The following is a 15,762-nucleotide window of genomic DNA, read 5'->3' as shown; positions in this document are numbered from 1 at the left end:
AGCCTACTGTCATGCATAAGACAAGGATTATTTTTTCTGTTTATCTTAATCCTCCTGTGTTCAGGAAAGTAGGATTTCACTTGTTCCTGTCAAAAACACAGAATGTGATTGAAGATTGTAGATGCAGTTTCCTGGTTTTCTTCCTACCTAGAATAACTTGCATCTGGCATCCTCTCTAAAGTCTTGGCTATAGATGTGTCAAAAGGAATGACAATAAAGAAAGGTGTGTTGGAGGAAAAACAACTGGTACCAGCTTCAGAATAAAAGGGTACATTAGTGTTAATGCAGAATTAAGTGTTTGGAGAACTAAAAGGAACACAGAGCAGTACAATCCAAAGGGTGATGTACGCGTGACTGCAATAGAAGTGACAAACAATCACAGTACTCTTAAAGACAACAAAAATAATCCCAAGAGAGACAGAACAGACTCAGTGATTTGGTTCAAAGTTCATGGAATTAAACAAGAAAACATCCACGGATTTCATCAGGCTCTAAATCAAGCCTTGGAAGAGAACAAAAGGGATGGGATGCAGTTCTGTCAAACGTGGGTCACTTGGCTGTCTACCCTAAATGTCCTGCATCAATGGAAAAGGAAAACATGTCTGTTTAGTGTAAGGAGAACTGCCTTTTTGATGGACCATCCTTCTCCACAGACTGTACCAGATATAGGATGATATCATCTGCTAACCACCGCTGCTGTGGATGTTATTAGTGTATAATTATTTCATTCCTAACTCCAAATGAGGGAGCTAAAGCAAGGCTGTTTCTGAATAAAAACAATACATCCAGCTGGTGCAGAGATCAAACAAATCAAGATGTTCTCTGCAAGGCAGAAAGGCAGAGCTCCACTTTACCTTCACTCTTGCACTGGATGGTGTAATGGACGGGGGTGTTGGTTTCCACGGGCTTCCAGACCACCTGCACTCTGTCCTCGTAGACCTCCACGATGTCAGGGGGTGGAGGGCTGGGAGGAACTTCTGTCGAGAGGAGGCACGACAACCAGTGAGTGTTAGCAGCAGCACTGCTGTGGTGCACACCCGGACAGCCAGCATTTGAGTTACAGATGTTCTACTTCCATATATATGTGCATGTATACATACAGACACATTCCTAGTGGAAGAGCAGTTCAGTTGTGCCTAGTTTAAAATCAATACGAAGATTTTGGAGTCTGATTCTATAACCACATGGTTACTAGACTGGTTCTAAATCCAGGAGAGAGACTAAAGGGCGAAAAAAAGGGAACAAACACTGCAAAATGTGCCACGCCACCAGAAAACAAGGGCTGTGGCTGTAGATGAGAGCTGCCAAGGGAGAAAATTTCCCCTGAACACATTTGCATGAATCTCACTTCACAGGTATTTACAGGTCACATTTTCCTGGTGGCAGTACTGCCACCCCTAAACCTGTGGCTGCCTTCAGCTTCAAAATCTGCTTGCTGAACTAAACCAGCTTTGTGAAGTTTGTTAATCCTCAGCATCTCTCTCTCTGTCCACACTCCTGAATGCCTGCTGCATTAGCTATTACAGATATCCTTTTGTATTATTATTTTTTAAATCTACCCTGCTTCTAACTCTCAAGTCACAGAGTCTCGTTATTTCAGCTGCCTTCTTGCATCTAGCATAAGGGGAAACAACAAAACCAACAATCTGGTGAGGGATAAATCCTCAAGGGCTGACCAGCTCTGTGTATAGCACTCACAAGAGACAAAAAAATCTAGATTCTTCTCTTACCTGCTTTTCTCATGATGCAAGAGGTAGATGCTGAACCCAGGGTGTTGGTGGCCACGCAGGTGTAAACGCCAAAATCATCGGCACTGACAGAGAGAATAGTTAACAGCTGGAAGTGTTTGAGTGTGGATGAGATGAGGATCCGACTGCTGCTGTGGACAGGTATCCCATCTGAAAGGCAAAAGACATGAGAAAAAATAAGTACCCTGCAAATTCAGGTGCCTAAACCTTCCCTGCACCCCTGTCCTGGAGGCTGGGGTCTCCCAAAAGGGGTGCAAACGTCACCTCTGAACCAGTTGATGTGCAGGGAGGAGTGAGCTGCCGTCCGGCACGACAGTGTTACGCACTGTCCTACTGCAGCTGCCTGGTCTAGGAGCTCTTCAGTGAACAAAGGTGCTGTGAAGAAGAGAAAAAAGTATTGATGCAGAGCGAAAAGGAGTGCTACGTGGGTTGTAAAGCATTTTTGTTCAGTTTTAGAGCATTCTGTTCATGCCCTGACATTCTTTCTGTTTTTTTCAGAGAATTTGGTTTTCAGAGGATCCACTGGGCATGCAGGCACAGTGTGACTGCCCACACGTGATAACTGAGATGGATCTGGGGAACACGAGCATTGTGCAGCCCTGCTGGTACAGCTACAGCAGCAGAACCCCTCCGAGGGGAGGAAGAATAAGTCACAGCAGGAGTTTTCTGCTGAGCTGGTGTAAATGTGTGGGTAAAACTAAATGAAGGCATCTCAAGGACATGGGAATCAGATCAAGACAACATGAGGAGAAGGAGGATGAAATAAACGATGGATACAGACGGAGAAAAAATAGCCATTTATTGGGCTGCCCTACTATTTCTCATCTCACAGTGCTGCCTGTTACAACTGTTTGGTCTTTACACATGCATGCAGGTCCCTAGCACAGGGATTCACAATTCCCCACTTCTCCCAACTGGATACTCCGTTGGATACCCTAAGATGTTCAATTTCTTTCTTTTTTAGTTTTCAAGTAGGTTTTAGTTGTCTTTTGTGGTTTCCTAGAATGGTTCCAATTTGCAAGCAAGGGCACGAAAAAACAGTTTTAGCAAAGACACTCTATACAGTACTGATAGAAACTATATGTATCAGTATAAAGGACTGATATTCACACATATTTATTGGTGATGCTTCATAATAAAACTAACTGGTGACTTATGCAACAGCAATACCTTTCTCTTTTGGCATGAGGCTTGGTAATTTGAAGGAAGCAAGTCCTGATTTCCGCTTCAGAGATCCTTCAGCCCCTGTCAAGGGCTCTTTTTCTGTTACCTCACTCCCCAGCTCACCGAACTCTGTTTCAAAGAAAGCATGAGAAGTCATTCAAGGCCGTCATTCCTCCCGTGGCATGCATTTACAGCAGAGTTCTGCCATTCATGCAAAAATAGCTTGACAGACAGGGGTGTCCTTATTAAGGAGCCTTTAGTCAGGATCCTTTAGAAAAGGCTGTGACAGCCATTACAAGGAGAATATATGAGAAAAGTGGGGTGTATCTAGGGGTGGCAGAGAAGTAAGGACAGATTCTGTGGTCCAGACATGAATATTATCAAGGTAGGCAGCCGGGGTGACTTTACCAACTTCACCCGGTCTCTTTAGCCTTGAAGATTTGTCATGGCCAGATGATAGCTGCAGATGGAGGCCTGCACAGCTTTCGTGCACACTCGGGCAGGGGAATTCAGCTGCTGCCATCAGCAGATTAACCCAGCTGACTCTGCACTGGAGCGGGCCGCTAACAGAGAGCTAGTGGTGGGGCTGAGAACAGCTCATTTCATGACCTGCCACTGCCCGTTTTGCAATGACCATCTAACCACAGCCTCAGATACACTTGGGAAAAAGAAAGAGGCGGATTTAGTACTTAATCTATGAAGGCACAGAATAGAATACTTACCTTCCTCTGTCTCTGGCTCTGGAGATGTCTTTCCTTTTAGGATCCTTGAAATATGGGCAACAGAAGCTTTTACTTTCTTCTTCAGACTTTGCTCCACTGACTGCTCCACCGAGTGAGACCTTCCATAGGGTTTAAAGAGTCCTGGCTTGCTGTAGAAGGAGCTTTTCTGCTTGCCACTTGAGTCCTTTTGGGGGCCGTACATTTCCCTATGGCTCTCCGACCCTTTTCCCGTGACCAAGAGGCTGGCTGCTTTTGAGTCCTCAGATATTTCCAAATGGTTCTTCCTGTTCTTCCCTTCTGCCTCCTCTCGGATGCACAGCCTTTTATCCTTATGCAGGTGTCCTGCAGGAGGTGACCTCGCCCTTGCCCTTTCACTAAAGGGTATAAACCGCCTGCCCGTCGGTTTGGGCGGGGGCTTCCTAAAGTTCATGAATTCAAAGGGAAAATAGACAATGTCGTACAGGTCGGAGAAATTCAAATAGGCAGGCTCCACCTCTGATATGTCTAGTTTTGGAGTTCCGCTGGCAGGACTGGGCGCTTCATCTGACAGGTCTTTGATTTTCACTAGAGAAACTTCTGGATGTCTGCCGGTGTCCTTGCTCACGGGCACATCACCGGGTGTTTTCTCGGCATCCAAGCTCTCCGTCGGGGAAACGCTCGCTTGGCTGGAACTGAGGCTCTCGAATGCTAAATCCTCCAGGTCTTCGCATTCATGGGGAACCGTCTGTGCCCCCTGCCCTTTTGGTGCCTCTGGCTCCTCGCTCACAGCAAGGTAGGGTTCTGCGAGGTCATCCAGCTCAGAGACTTCTCTTTCACCCCCTCGTACTGAAGGGCAGGAGGTGTCCGTGGGTGTTTGGCTATCCGGGCGTTTATAGAACATCTCTGTGGTTGGAGAGAGGTGCTTTCTGCATTCCTCCTGGCCAGAAACTGACTCTGCCCAAACATTCATCTCTTCAGAGAGGGAAACCATCTCGTCCACTAAGCCCTCCAGCACAGCAGACTCCTCATCGCTGTAAAAAGAAGACCTGTGATGGGAGGGCTCCTGACCTCGATCCGTGTGGAGCAGCGGTGGGACAGTTTTTCCATCATCACAGCTTCCACTTTCTAAGGCAGTGTCTCTCCCCTCACCAGAAACCTTTAGATGTTCCTCATATTCTAGCTGATAGACTGCAGCCGGAGACTGAACGCCTGGTTGTGGAGCACTTAAAATACCTGGATGCGTGCCCTCCAGAGCAGCAGAAAATTTGCCACCAGGATAGACGGCCTTGTGCTGCTCAAACACCTGACTTCCAGCCTCGGGGCAAGGAGCAGGTGAAGTCTGTCCCACCTCTGGGCTTCCACTGGTTGTGACAGCAGATCTCACCTCACTGTGAAGCGATGCCCTTGGATCTTCTTGCTTTTCCCTCTTGTAGACTGAAGGGAGGCCAGTATTTTGGGATGAAACAGCTATAGCCGTGTGTCTGCCCTCCGGAGCAGCAGGCACCACGCCACTGCCCTGAGAAGCCTTCTGGGGTCCAGATTTCCCCAGAATTTCAGCTTCATGGACCGAACTGGGAACAGATGAGCCTTCGCTCCTCAGAGCAGCCAGCCTCTCCTTGCTGTGAGCTGGCTGCTCCCTTTCAGCGTGCCGTGCTCTGTCAGCAATGGCAGTTCTCATCGGTTTTGGTGGCAGGACTTTTGAAACAACGGGGTGCTCTCCCTGTAGGATGGCTGGTGTCGTGTCTGCATGAACAGAAGCCTTTTTGTGGGCTTCCCTTTCACCACCGTGGGCTGAAAGTGGAGCGATCCCTGCAATACTTAGTCCTTCATCCTCCAGAGCAGCGGATCTCACCTCCTTGTAGGTCTTTGGCTTCTGGTGAGCATATTCACCAGCTGTTTGCAGAGCTGATGGGACACCTGGCTGTTTGCCCTCCATGCCAGTAGGTGCTGGAATACTTTGATCAGAAAGTTGCTGGCTTTTTTCTTTACACACTGGAATTGAATCAGTTTCTGTCTGTGGACCTGTTGGAACAGAAGAGCTTTTGTGCTCCATGAGATCAGACTCGGCAACGCTGTGAGCAGAAGGCTTCTCATTCGAATGTTTCTGCCTTTTGTCTTCCCAAGGTGGAGCTGGGGCTGTCCTTTTGATGAGGAAGCCCTCACCTTTCAGCTCGGGATGGGTGTCGGTGCTGCGAGCAGACTCCTGGGGCAGGTGGTAGGCTCCTCTCGTACTGCCAGGGGCTGACCTGGAGGTGGTCTCTGACTGTGGGACGGTCAAAACGGCCTGCTCACCCTCCTGAAAAACTGTGTCACGAGCACTGCCAGAGGGAGATTTATCCTCCTTGATTTCATGTTTTTGAGCTGATGGTGCAGTTACATCTGAGTGCTGGACAGACAGAATGGGGCTTTTGCCTTCCAAATCTCCAGCCTCCTCCTCCACGTAAGTAGCTTTTGACTTCTTCAGTAAATGTTTCCTGTTCTCGTTCCTTTGAGGCGACACTGGAAGCCTGTCTAGCTGTTGCACACAAACAGCTGGGCACCCATTACCCTCACATTGTGTGGAAGGAGAGAGCTGCTCTTCTGAACGATCCTTGCTGGCTCTCCTGAAGTCCTCTTGCTCTGAAGTGCCTGCAGAGCATCCCTTGCCTGGCCCCGCAGATATGTCGCAGTGCTCGCTGCCCTCAGGGCAACTTTCCTGTGCCGTTATATCACAATCTTCTTCCAAAATATCTTGCTCCCTCACTGACCTGGAGGCCCTCAGCCTGTAGTCATCCAGGGAACGACTCCGGCTAGACCCAGCAATAGCAGGATGGGGAGGTTTCCTGGCGGTATCAAACGAAGCGGATTTGGTCAAGGAACCCAGCAGGCTTTCCCTGTGATCATCATCATCAGACTTGCCTTCTTCTTCCTCCAGTTCAAACTGTTCCAGGAGGGGTTCACGGAGACCACTGAGGGGCACTTTTGAATATCCAGCTTTCCGGAAAGTTCTTCTGGCTCTGTCCAAGTGCCTCCTGAGCTCCCTGCTGGGTGAGGAAGGTGTCCTTGCAGGTAGTTCAGCTGCTTGGCTGTAGAAAGTGCTTTTAATGACACTCTGTCTAGGAACACACACAGGTGGCTTTTCTGCCCCATCCCCAGCCTTTTCAGTTTTGTCCTTTTCAGATAAAAGTACGTCTGTTTTTTGTTTTTGAGATAGATCCGATGCGTTTTCTGAGGAAGTCTTCACTGATGAAGGTTCAGCTGCACCACTTCTTTGGGACAGCTCTGCTCTTTCATCTCGACTTCTGGGCTGAAGCCCCTCCTCTTGCTCTTTTAAAATACCTGTCATGAGCTCTTTGCTTTCTGTAGGTGATTTGTCCTTCGCTTCACTTTTCATTGCAGCGTACTTCTTCCTCATGGGTTTTATAGGAGGGATAGAGAGTTTGGAGTGCTTCTCTTCTCTTGCATGTTTTGGAGGCTCCTGGCTGCTTGGGGTATCAAATATGGACAAGTGCAGCTCAGGGGCAGAGCCAAAGTGCCTCTTCTTGGGGAAGTGCGAGTTCTCGTTGTCTGAAGAGGAGCCGCTAGTGCTGGAGGAAGTGCTTTCCTCGATCAGATGCCGGGAGATGGCCAGGGAGGTGTTGTCGTGAGTCCCTTCCAGGATTTCTGGGATGGATCGCATCACCAGGATGGATTTATAGCACATCAGGGACCGCTGAAAGCCAACACAAAATACAGCACGATCAGCTGGAGACATGGTGGAGCATGGTAAAGCAAAATTACGAAAATGATCTCCTGCACCCTAAAAAACACAATACTAGTAAAATAATGCTGCCACCCTTTTACAGATAGTCAGTCTAAGCCTTTGTTGTTCATTGAGCCTCCCTCATCTCCCATTCACAGAGATGAAACCGTATTGACTACAGGGAACATACTTGCTCTTGTAAACAGAGAAACTGGACCTGGTCTGAGATTTTAAAAGACAATTTGGCCATTCAAAGCAGATGGAGAAAGAGTTTTTAACCAAACACATTAGATAAGTGCAAGGTGCTGCACCTGGGTCGGGGCAATCGCAGACAGGAGTACAGACTGGGAGAAAAACACACACACACAGAAAACCAAAGTAAAAGCCAAAATTTCTGCTGACTACAGCAGGAATGTAGAAACCCACTCTCCTCTACATACCTAAAGGCAGGTTTTAATCCTTGTTTCAGTGCCTGGTGGAAAAGCACTGCACACAACCCAGGACTACAGTAAAAGCCTGGGTGATTTATTTCTGCCACATCCATATTACTTCTGGGCTTATTCCCCATTCATAGCCAAGCTGAGGTCTCTGCTGTGCTCACTGGCCTAGCACAACAGACTTTAAAAGGTTCTAATGTAACTGCAAAATATTTAATTAAAAAGAACTATCATAGATTAAGGCCAACTCACCTGCCACTTGCTCCGAGTCACAATGAATTTGAGCTGCTTGGTGTTAATGAAATGAGCTGTTTCAAGTGGGAGATTGTGCTGCCAGGTAGAAAGGAGAGGAAAATCAGTGGTTAAAGATCCTGACTGCATTTCCAGAGAAGCTGTTGTTGTTTGTTTTGTTCTGTTTTGTTTTTAAGGACTGACTCCTTCCAGAATTGTTTAATTTAGGAAAGTTATAATAGAAAAAATTCTACAATCTCATTATGGGTACATTGTAGGCAATATCAGTCTTTCAATGATAAAAGCAAGCTTTGTTCAATGTACGTGAATCAGTAAATTTCCTTAATTATTATTTCTTTTTTTTTTTTTTTTTTTTTTTTTTTTTCTTCCTCCTTAGAGATTTATGGCACCTAAATATAAACCATAACTTCCTTCTGAAAATCCAGAGTTTCCTCTGTATACAGACATGTTATATTTGCTCATGTCAGTAGTAATCTTTCGAAAGGAAAGATATCCTGGCAAGTAAACACTAATGTGTCTCCTCTTTCTGCTGCATTTCTGTACAGGACAGAAAGTAGAAGAGAAAAAATAAAACAGCAAATAATTATCAAGCAGCCTCAATAAGTTATCAAGAGCTGCCCCTTCAAAGGTCTTTTTCATCCTAAATTCATTTTTATGGTTTTAGTAAAGAACAAGGGCAAACTTACCATGAACCACTTGTGGGAAAGACAGTCCAAAGCGCTAGGCCTGTCTCTGATAAGAGAAAAGATAACCATTTTAGTAGCAAGTCACTTCAAACAGCAACCACAAAATCTTCTTGAATGTGCCTGCTTCGTATGGACACATGTATACATATTTGTGTATGTTCTTTTGCTTCTGTTTTTGGAGTTTAGAAGCCACAGAGACAGAAGGAAGCTTTTAACCCAAGATTTCCACGGGAAAATCCACATTTCCACGGGAAGATCCCACGGCACACTGTAGGGAGCCTGTTCAAGGGCATCAAGAGCACTCCCACGAGGGACTCGAACTCTTTAAAGGACCAAAGCACACATAGCTTTGGCACCAGGCAGAAAGAATAGAAATGAAATTAAAAAGCAATGACCTCTATACATGCCTTCAAGCCTCCTTTTGTGCTTGAGACTGCTTAATTAATGTGGTTCATATTGTTTAATTCCCCCATAACTCCCTCTGTAGCAGTGCTAGCTCTTCCCACTTCCCCATGTCATTTCAGAAACTCATCTGCCTGGAGCTAGGGACTAAAGACATTGCCATACCAGAAGCAGAGCTCTTTGGCAAACTGTGTTCTGGGTAGTGAATAAAGAAAAATTAGGGCATTACACACCACACCTCACTCAACTGTCCACTTTTCAAAGCAACTGCAGCTCTGATGAGCTGAGATCTGCCTGCTAAGACACCAGCATCGTTGCACGCTGTCTGTAGGAAGCACGAAAATGCACTCACTTGGGGTGCTGCTGTAGGATCCACTTTATAAAGTCCTTTGCATCTTCACTCAGGTGAACAAAATCAGGGATAGTCCATGAAATTTCTCCATTTTGGATATTTAGAAGTGTTCCTCTGTCATTCTCCCCAGCAAATGGAGACTTGCATGTTAGGCTTTTTCATTGAATGCCATAAAGTAAAAGGAGACAGACTTTAGATTTTTACTTGCTGTTCAACAATAGGAGCACACACATTTATGTGGGGCTTTGAAGAGGCCTGAGGGACTCCATGCGTGGGACTTGCAATGCTTGTGAACAGTGCATCCATTAACAGAGCATCTTTTACTACAGCATTACTCAACATCTGACTGAATTATTTATCCCTTACTCACAGATAAGGAATTTAGGGTCTGACTTTTCACAGCTACAGTAGGATGGTGGCTAAAATGAGCAAGATAAAGACTGAACCCAATCCATCGCTCTCACTGCTGAGGAGAGCAGCTGTCAAGTCCTTAGGCAGGGACAGTGACCAAAACCCTTGGCGACACAGAAAAGCGTGACCAAAAGAGAAAATAAAATAAATTGCAGAAGGACTTGATGCTTCACTCATTCAGATCCCTCACTGGAAGGTGCTGGAGGGGTCTGACTGGCAAGGGGATATTGAATAAGTGTGTCCAAGCAGATTTATTTACCTTAAATATGTGATGACTCCAACAGCCCTGAGGAGAGAAAGAACACAAATGTCAGATGTCCATCACTTTCTCCCTCCTTCTCAAGCACACAGCCCCTTTTTCTGCCACTAGACACCTTAGCACAGTAAGATAACTTTCTTCTCCCCACCTTTCCAAGGAAAATAAATCCCAAAAGCTTTTGCTTTCACTTTTTTTTTTTTTTTTTTTTTTTTTTTTCTTTCAGCATTTTATAAGATTGATCTCAAGTATTCCTCCATTTTTAAAGCACAGGTAGAGGCAAAGACTCAAAATACTTTTTAGAGACTGTTTTCCTTTTCTAGAAAGCCTCCTGGGATCGTTCTCTCTAGTTGCTGCCTCTTTATGAAAGATCGGCTTCTCTAAGATGCTCCTTTGCATTAATTAGCTATCAGAGTTCAATAATGAGTGACCAAAATAGAAAGAAGAAGTTTTAAATAGCTTCTTAAATAGGGTTCCTTAAAAAATAGTTCCTTAAATAGAGTTTGGGATTCTCCATGTTCACTTTTAGTTTCTTTTCATATCATCACGAGTCCAGTTACTTATTAAATGTTAATTTTTTTACTGCACCTTCTCTATCAACGTGCAGTATTACTCACTCGCAGTGCCCTGTTTGTACCTATAAGCGTGTGGTACATTGCAGACATTGCAGGTGTGACCAACAGCACGTGATTCTGCACAACAGTATCCCCATAGAGGATACTGAGCTTGTGATAATGAAGCCTATCCACTGCAAAATAGTTTGATGTATCTACAACTAATTACCCTATGGAGTGAATGTGCACACAGTACAAGGTCACAAGGTATTCCTAAGAAAACATTTATTTCAATCTAGAAGCCCCAAATTCTGGCAGTCTAGTGCAAAAGGTTTTTAGAAAGACAATAGGTTACCAGATATCAGTTGCTTTTGACACTGGTGACTGAGAAACAATTTCTGGGGCAACAAACTCTGGAGACCCATATCTGCTGAACTGGGGCTCAAAGGGGGTGATCTTCTGAGCAAATCCAAAGTCACAGATCTTAAGGTCTTCCCTTTCAGGATAAACCATGAGGATATTCAGAGGCTGGTAAAATAAAAATAAATAAATAAAATAAAATAAAATAAAATAACATAAAATAAAATAAACTTTTATTGAGAACAGGCAATGTTTTCAGTTGTAGGAACAAATCAAATGGAAAACACCCATTCCCTGGCCAACAAGAAGCAACAACAAACTAGACCTGTCACTGCACATTACCTTGATGTCCAAATGTAGGATGTTGTTGTCATGAAGATATTTGACTCCTTCCAAAATTTGCTTGATATACAATTTGACCTAAAAAAATCATCAAGATATTAAACAACTAGTCATTAAAGCATTAAACATTAATATTAAATTAAGAAGGTCCCTGATTCCACCAACGGTTTCATTTTTTTTTCTGTGTAAGAGAGGAAGAGACTGAACAAGGAATACTTTTAAAAGTGAACTGGATTTCTTATATTAGTTCTTGCAGTTGAAATAAGATGTGAACTAAACACTACTGTGTGGAATGAAGCTGTGCCTAATGGGAGAAAGCCCTAATTGAATTGAAAATAGAAAAAATCAATTTTAGCAATAAATATGGGAAACCTGGCTACTAGACAGGAGATGTGAAACATTTTGAGCTTTGTGTACCAAATATTAAAAAAACCAAACCCACCATCTTAGAAACTTTAATTTCAGCCCTTGGATACCTGTACAATTGTGAAGGGATGACGCGTTCAAAGCATTACAATATTAAACAAGTGAAGATATGGGATCTCCAGGTGACAGAGAGCAAAGAAATGGTGCATCAGCAAACAGTGTGTGTATTAGGCTGAACGTGATGCTGGTGTACAAAATCACTGTTAGTTTCTAGTCATTCCCTGAAGAAACTGAGTAATAAAAGCTGATGGGAACACACTTTAAATCCTGATTCTCTTTTAACAGATTATCAATGGCTCAGAGATATTCCTCACATTGGAAAAAGAAAATGCAGGTGGAAATTATTCTCTGCTGAAGAAACAGGTGTTACCCACCAGCTCTAGACGTGCAAATGAGAAGGAAAGCTTACCTCTGCTTCAGTGACGACACTCTTCTTGAATAGACGGTCAAGGAGCTCCTCGCTGGAGCATCTCACAATGGCATTAAGGGCAAATACAGCTACAGGTAAATTATTATTTTTACTCTGTAGCCACCTCTGCTCAACTAAGAGAGAGCAGAAATCATGAGATCTCATTGCAAACTGAGTCATTCGCTTCCAGATATTTCCGAAAAGATCTTTGGTGCTTAACAACCCATTCCCATTTGTATATGTAAGTATCATAGCTTTTCCTAAAACATCAGAAACATAGTACTTCAGTGAGGAGTGCACGTAGCTATGTTATCCTGTAGAGTGGGGAAAGATTTTTTGTTTTGTTTGGTTTTATTTTAACCTCAGGCAAAAACTAAAAATGGCTCTTTGCTTTGTTATTTAATAGCTGAGGTCTGCCTGAGGAACCGAATACTTCCCAGCCTCCTCAGAGAAGAAGCACAGAAAAGGATACAACTCCAGAATCAAAATCAGGGTCTTCCGTGTTTCAAACTGATCCAGCAGCCTGGTAATTCTGTCGTGGGACAGAGAGGCAAGAATATCCCTCTCCTGATGTGCACGAGCCTTCGTTTTGCTTCGCAGAGGGATGAATTTGGCAGCACAAGACACTCTGTTCCCTTTATGCACAACTCGTTTCACAAAGCTGAAGCACCCTCTGTGTAAAATCAAAGGACAAGCCCTGCTCAGACTCGGTTCAAAGCCCCCTGCACTGCAGGTGTGGACCTTTCCACTCCCCGGCCTTTTTCAGCTCCTACTGCTCAGGGCTGAAACTCTCCACCAAAGCTGATTTTCCTGTGTGTGAGCTGCTATTGCCCTCTCCCGGCTGTCTCCAAAACTAAGCAATGATTTCCCATCGAAGGAAAAGGAATTTCAGGTGCTGAAGGCTTGGGCTGACAAAGGCTGATGCTCTCGGACCCCTCGGATGGACACAGTGTGTGTAAGTACATTGCTGAGGGCTTTTGAGGCTAATATTGCCCAAGGGCCATACCTGGGCACCTTTTCTGCCAGCTTCTGGCTGGTATTTCTCTGGTTGGAGCCACCTGGACCTACGGGCTCTATGGACTCTCCCAGCCTGGCAGAAAGCTCAGAAAAGTGTTTCCAGCCCACCTGCAGTGGGGTGACCTTCCACTTCTGCCAGTCCTTTCCCCATTCCCTACTTTTTCACAGCTGGGACCCCTTTCTGCCTCTGGTTGCTGCTGCTCAGCAGCTGAGATGGGCAATTAGCTGTACTCCTGTGTGATGCTGTAACGTTGGGAAATTCCTTTACCTTCCAATCTCCTGCTTAACCTCGTACAGGGAATGGAGTTTTCTTCGGGTGGCCACTTTTTTTGCTGCTTGGTCTTTCTTAGCTTTGGAAATGAAGAAAAATGTAAGGGTTAATATTCAGATCATGATATATACCAGTATATAAAGTTACCTCAGGACAGGGTAAAGCAAGAAACTACACAGGGCTCCTCTAAACTTCTGCACAGAATTAGGTGCAGTTCTCTGATGACAAAACCTGCCAACACAATCACTGGGGTTGCATCTTCACCTGACAGCAATCAAAGGACTCAGGCTAAAGAGCAGACCACCGCCAGAGGCAAGCCCCCACTTATTTCTGTGGCCCATTATATCTGTTCATCATATGGTCTCAAGCAGGGAAAAAAAGCGAACAAACTCCTTTGCCCATCTGTATAGGTGATTAGATCATTTACTTTTATACTGGATCACACCATACCATTAATATCCAACTGCTAGGTAGGAGTACATGTCAGAAACCATACAAGTACCAGAAGAAGATGGCAACAGTATAAATATTTCAGGGGCTATGACATCAACTCCTGCAGCTGAAAGAATGATGTTACCTTCATGTACAACAAGCTCAGCTTTGCACAAAACCTCCCCTCCTGCATTTTTGGCTACACAGGTATAGACACCACCATCTTCTGAGCCAACGTTGTCCAGGATTAAGAAATATGTTGTGCCTGCCATCCCTTGGTACAGCCTGTTGCTGTCTGTCAGCAGTGAAGTGCCCTGAAAGAATGAAAGGACTTTTTGGTACTAGAAAACCAAGATGGAAACATATTTCTCCTCTTCAATGAAATGGAAAGAAAAACAGATGCTGGCTGAAGAAGTCCTCACGGCTGTTTCTCTTTGTTACACAACATTTATTTTATTTTATTTTATTTTATTTTATTTTATTTTATTTTATTTTATTTTATTTTATTTTATTTTATTTTATTTTATTTTATTTTATTTTATTATTTTATTTTATTTTATTTTATTTTATTTTATTTTTTATTAATTAATTATAATTATGAACATTTTTTCATAGGAATACAGGCTTGGGAGGGATCACCAGGGCTATGTGGTTTATGTTTCATCTCTTCCAACACACCAAGCCTGGGCAGTCAGCCCAGAGAGCACAAAAATCAGCAGCCTTGTTCCTGCCTGGTCTCCAGTTTGTGCTGGCATGCATTCTGCTTTACACCCATAAATGCCATAAAAAAAGATTACAGGACGGGATGTATGACATAGAGGGCAGATTAGATTATGAAGATGTGCAGATCTTATGAGACCATTTGACTGGGCAGTAAAAAATGTTAGATGAAATTTAATACAGATAAAACATAAAGTGATGCAACCCTGTTTCTCCATAAGAAACAATGGGCTGTGAGCTGTTCTTTACGACACTGCAGCAAAACTTTGAATTACAACAGATCACTGCATGGCAACACCAGCTGCCAGATGGCAGTCAAAAAAGAAAAAAAAAAAAAAAAAAAAAAAAAACAGCAACAGCAAAAAATACATACCAGATGTTAGAAATTATTAGGGAAGAAACATGGAAGGTGATAGAAAGTACCATTTTATAAATCCTTGGTTTGCCAAGAGTGAGGAACTGTTGCAGCAATGCTGTCTCTGTAATAGCTTCCAGACAAGGACTGATAGAGCAAGTTGGGGCTTTTCAGCCTGGAAGGGAGGCTTTAGCAATGCGATATGACAGAGCTGTCTAAAATTCTGAATAGTTTGGAAAGAGTGGGTAAGGACAGACTTTTTCTGATACAAGAACTAAGGGCACTCACAGAACACTGTATGATGCTTTGGGCAACATACCATTGTTGGATTGAACTCTTTGCCAAAGGACACTGCATGCAAGAAGCTTACATTGGTGCAAGGGGAGACTAAATAAATGTATGGAGGAGTGCTTTGTTATGGGTTAGTGAACAGGTGAAAGTTCATCAAGTTCAGGATAATCCTGAGCTGAAAATGTTAGAGACTGGGAGAACACCAACAGGATGTATCACATATTCTTGCCTTGTTCTTATCTTTTCAACGTGTTCAGGTATGTGTAGGTGTGCACATGTAGGTGCAGGAGGGGGTTGTTTGTTTTTTAAGGTTATTTTATTTGTCTGAGTAGCTTATCCTTGCCCTTCTTATACAGAAGGTAGAAAAAAATAGAATAAAAATGTTGTGAACAAAAACAGTTTTTTGGACAGAAGAGTTCCAGACAATCATTATGGAACAACACTGGCTTGTTCGA

At 43.9% G+C, this 15,762-nt stretch overlaps 1 protein-coding gene across 1 annotated transcript in view; it reads right to left on the bottom strand.

Annotated features, from left to right (window-relative positions):
- The window catches only part of OBSCN (obscurin, cytoskeletal calmodulin and titin-interacting RhoGEF), a 175,207-nt gene that overhangs the window by 5,633 nt on the left and 153,812 nt on the right, over window positions 1–15,762 (bottom strand). Inside the window, exons 101-115 of the mRNA XM_032182181.1 lie at window positions 14,087–14,255; window positions 13,507–13,588; window positions 12,694–12,894; window positions 12,222–12,282; window positions 11,387–11,464; window positions 11,040–11,212; window positions 10,134–10,160; window positions 9,464–9,616; window positions 8,710–8,755; window positions 8,024–8,101; window positions 3,635–7,304; window positions 2,919–3,041; window positions 2,013–2,123; window positions 1,731–1,898; window positions 855–977 (exon numbers count right to left, since the gene is read on the bottom strand). Coding sequence (XP_032038072.1) covers window positions 855–977; window positions 1,731–1,898; window positions 2,013–2,123; window positions 2,919–3,041; window positions 3,635–7,304; window positions 8,024–8,101; window positions 8,710–8,755; window positions 9,464–9,616; window positions 10,134–10,160; window positions 11,040–11,212; window positions 11,387–11,464; window positions 12,222–12,282; window positions 12,694–12,894; window positions 13,507–13,588; window positions 14,087–14,255 — 5,263 coding nt within the window. The remainder of the gene's footprint in view (window positions 1–854; window positions 978–1,730; window positions 1,899–2,012; window positions 2,124–2,918; window positions 3,042–3,634; window positions 7,305–8,023; window positions 8,102–8,709; window positions 8,756–9,463; window positions 9,617–10,133; window positions 10,161–11,039; window positions 11,213–11,386; window positions 11,465–12,221; window positions 12,283–12,693; window positions 12,895–13,506; window positions 13,589–14,086; window positions 14,256–15,762) is intronic.

The sequence above is a fragment of the Aythya fuligula genome, chromosome 2 (genome assembly GCF_009819795.1).
Source record: "Aythya fuligula isolate bAytFul2 chromosome 2, bAytFul2.pri, whole genome shotgun sequence".
Classification (NCBI taxonomy): domain Eukaryota; kingdom Metazoa; phylum Chordata; class Aves; order Anseriformes; family Anatidae; genus Aythya; species Aythya fuligula.
Note: the sequence above shows the minus strand (reverse complement) of the source record. Positions and strands in the feature narration are given on the sequence as shown.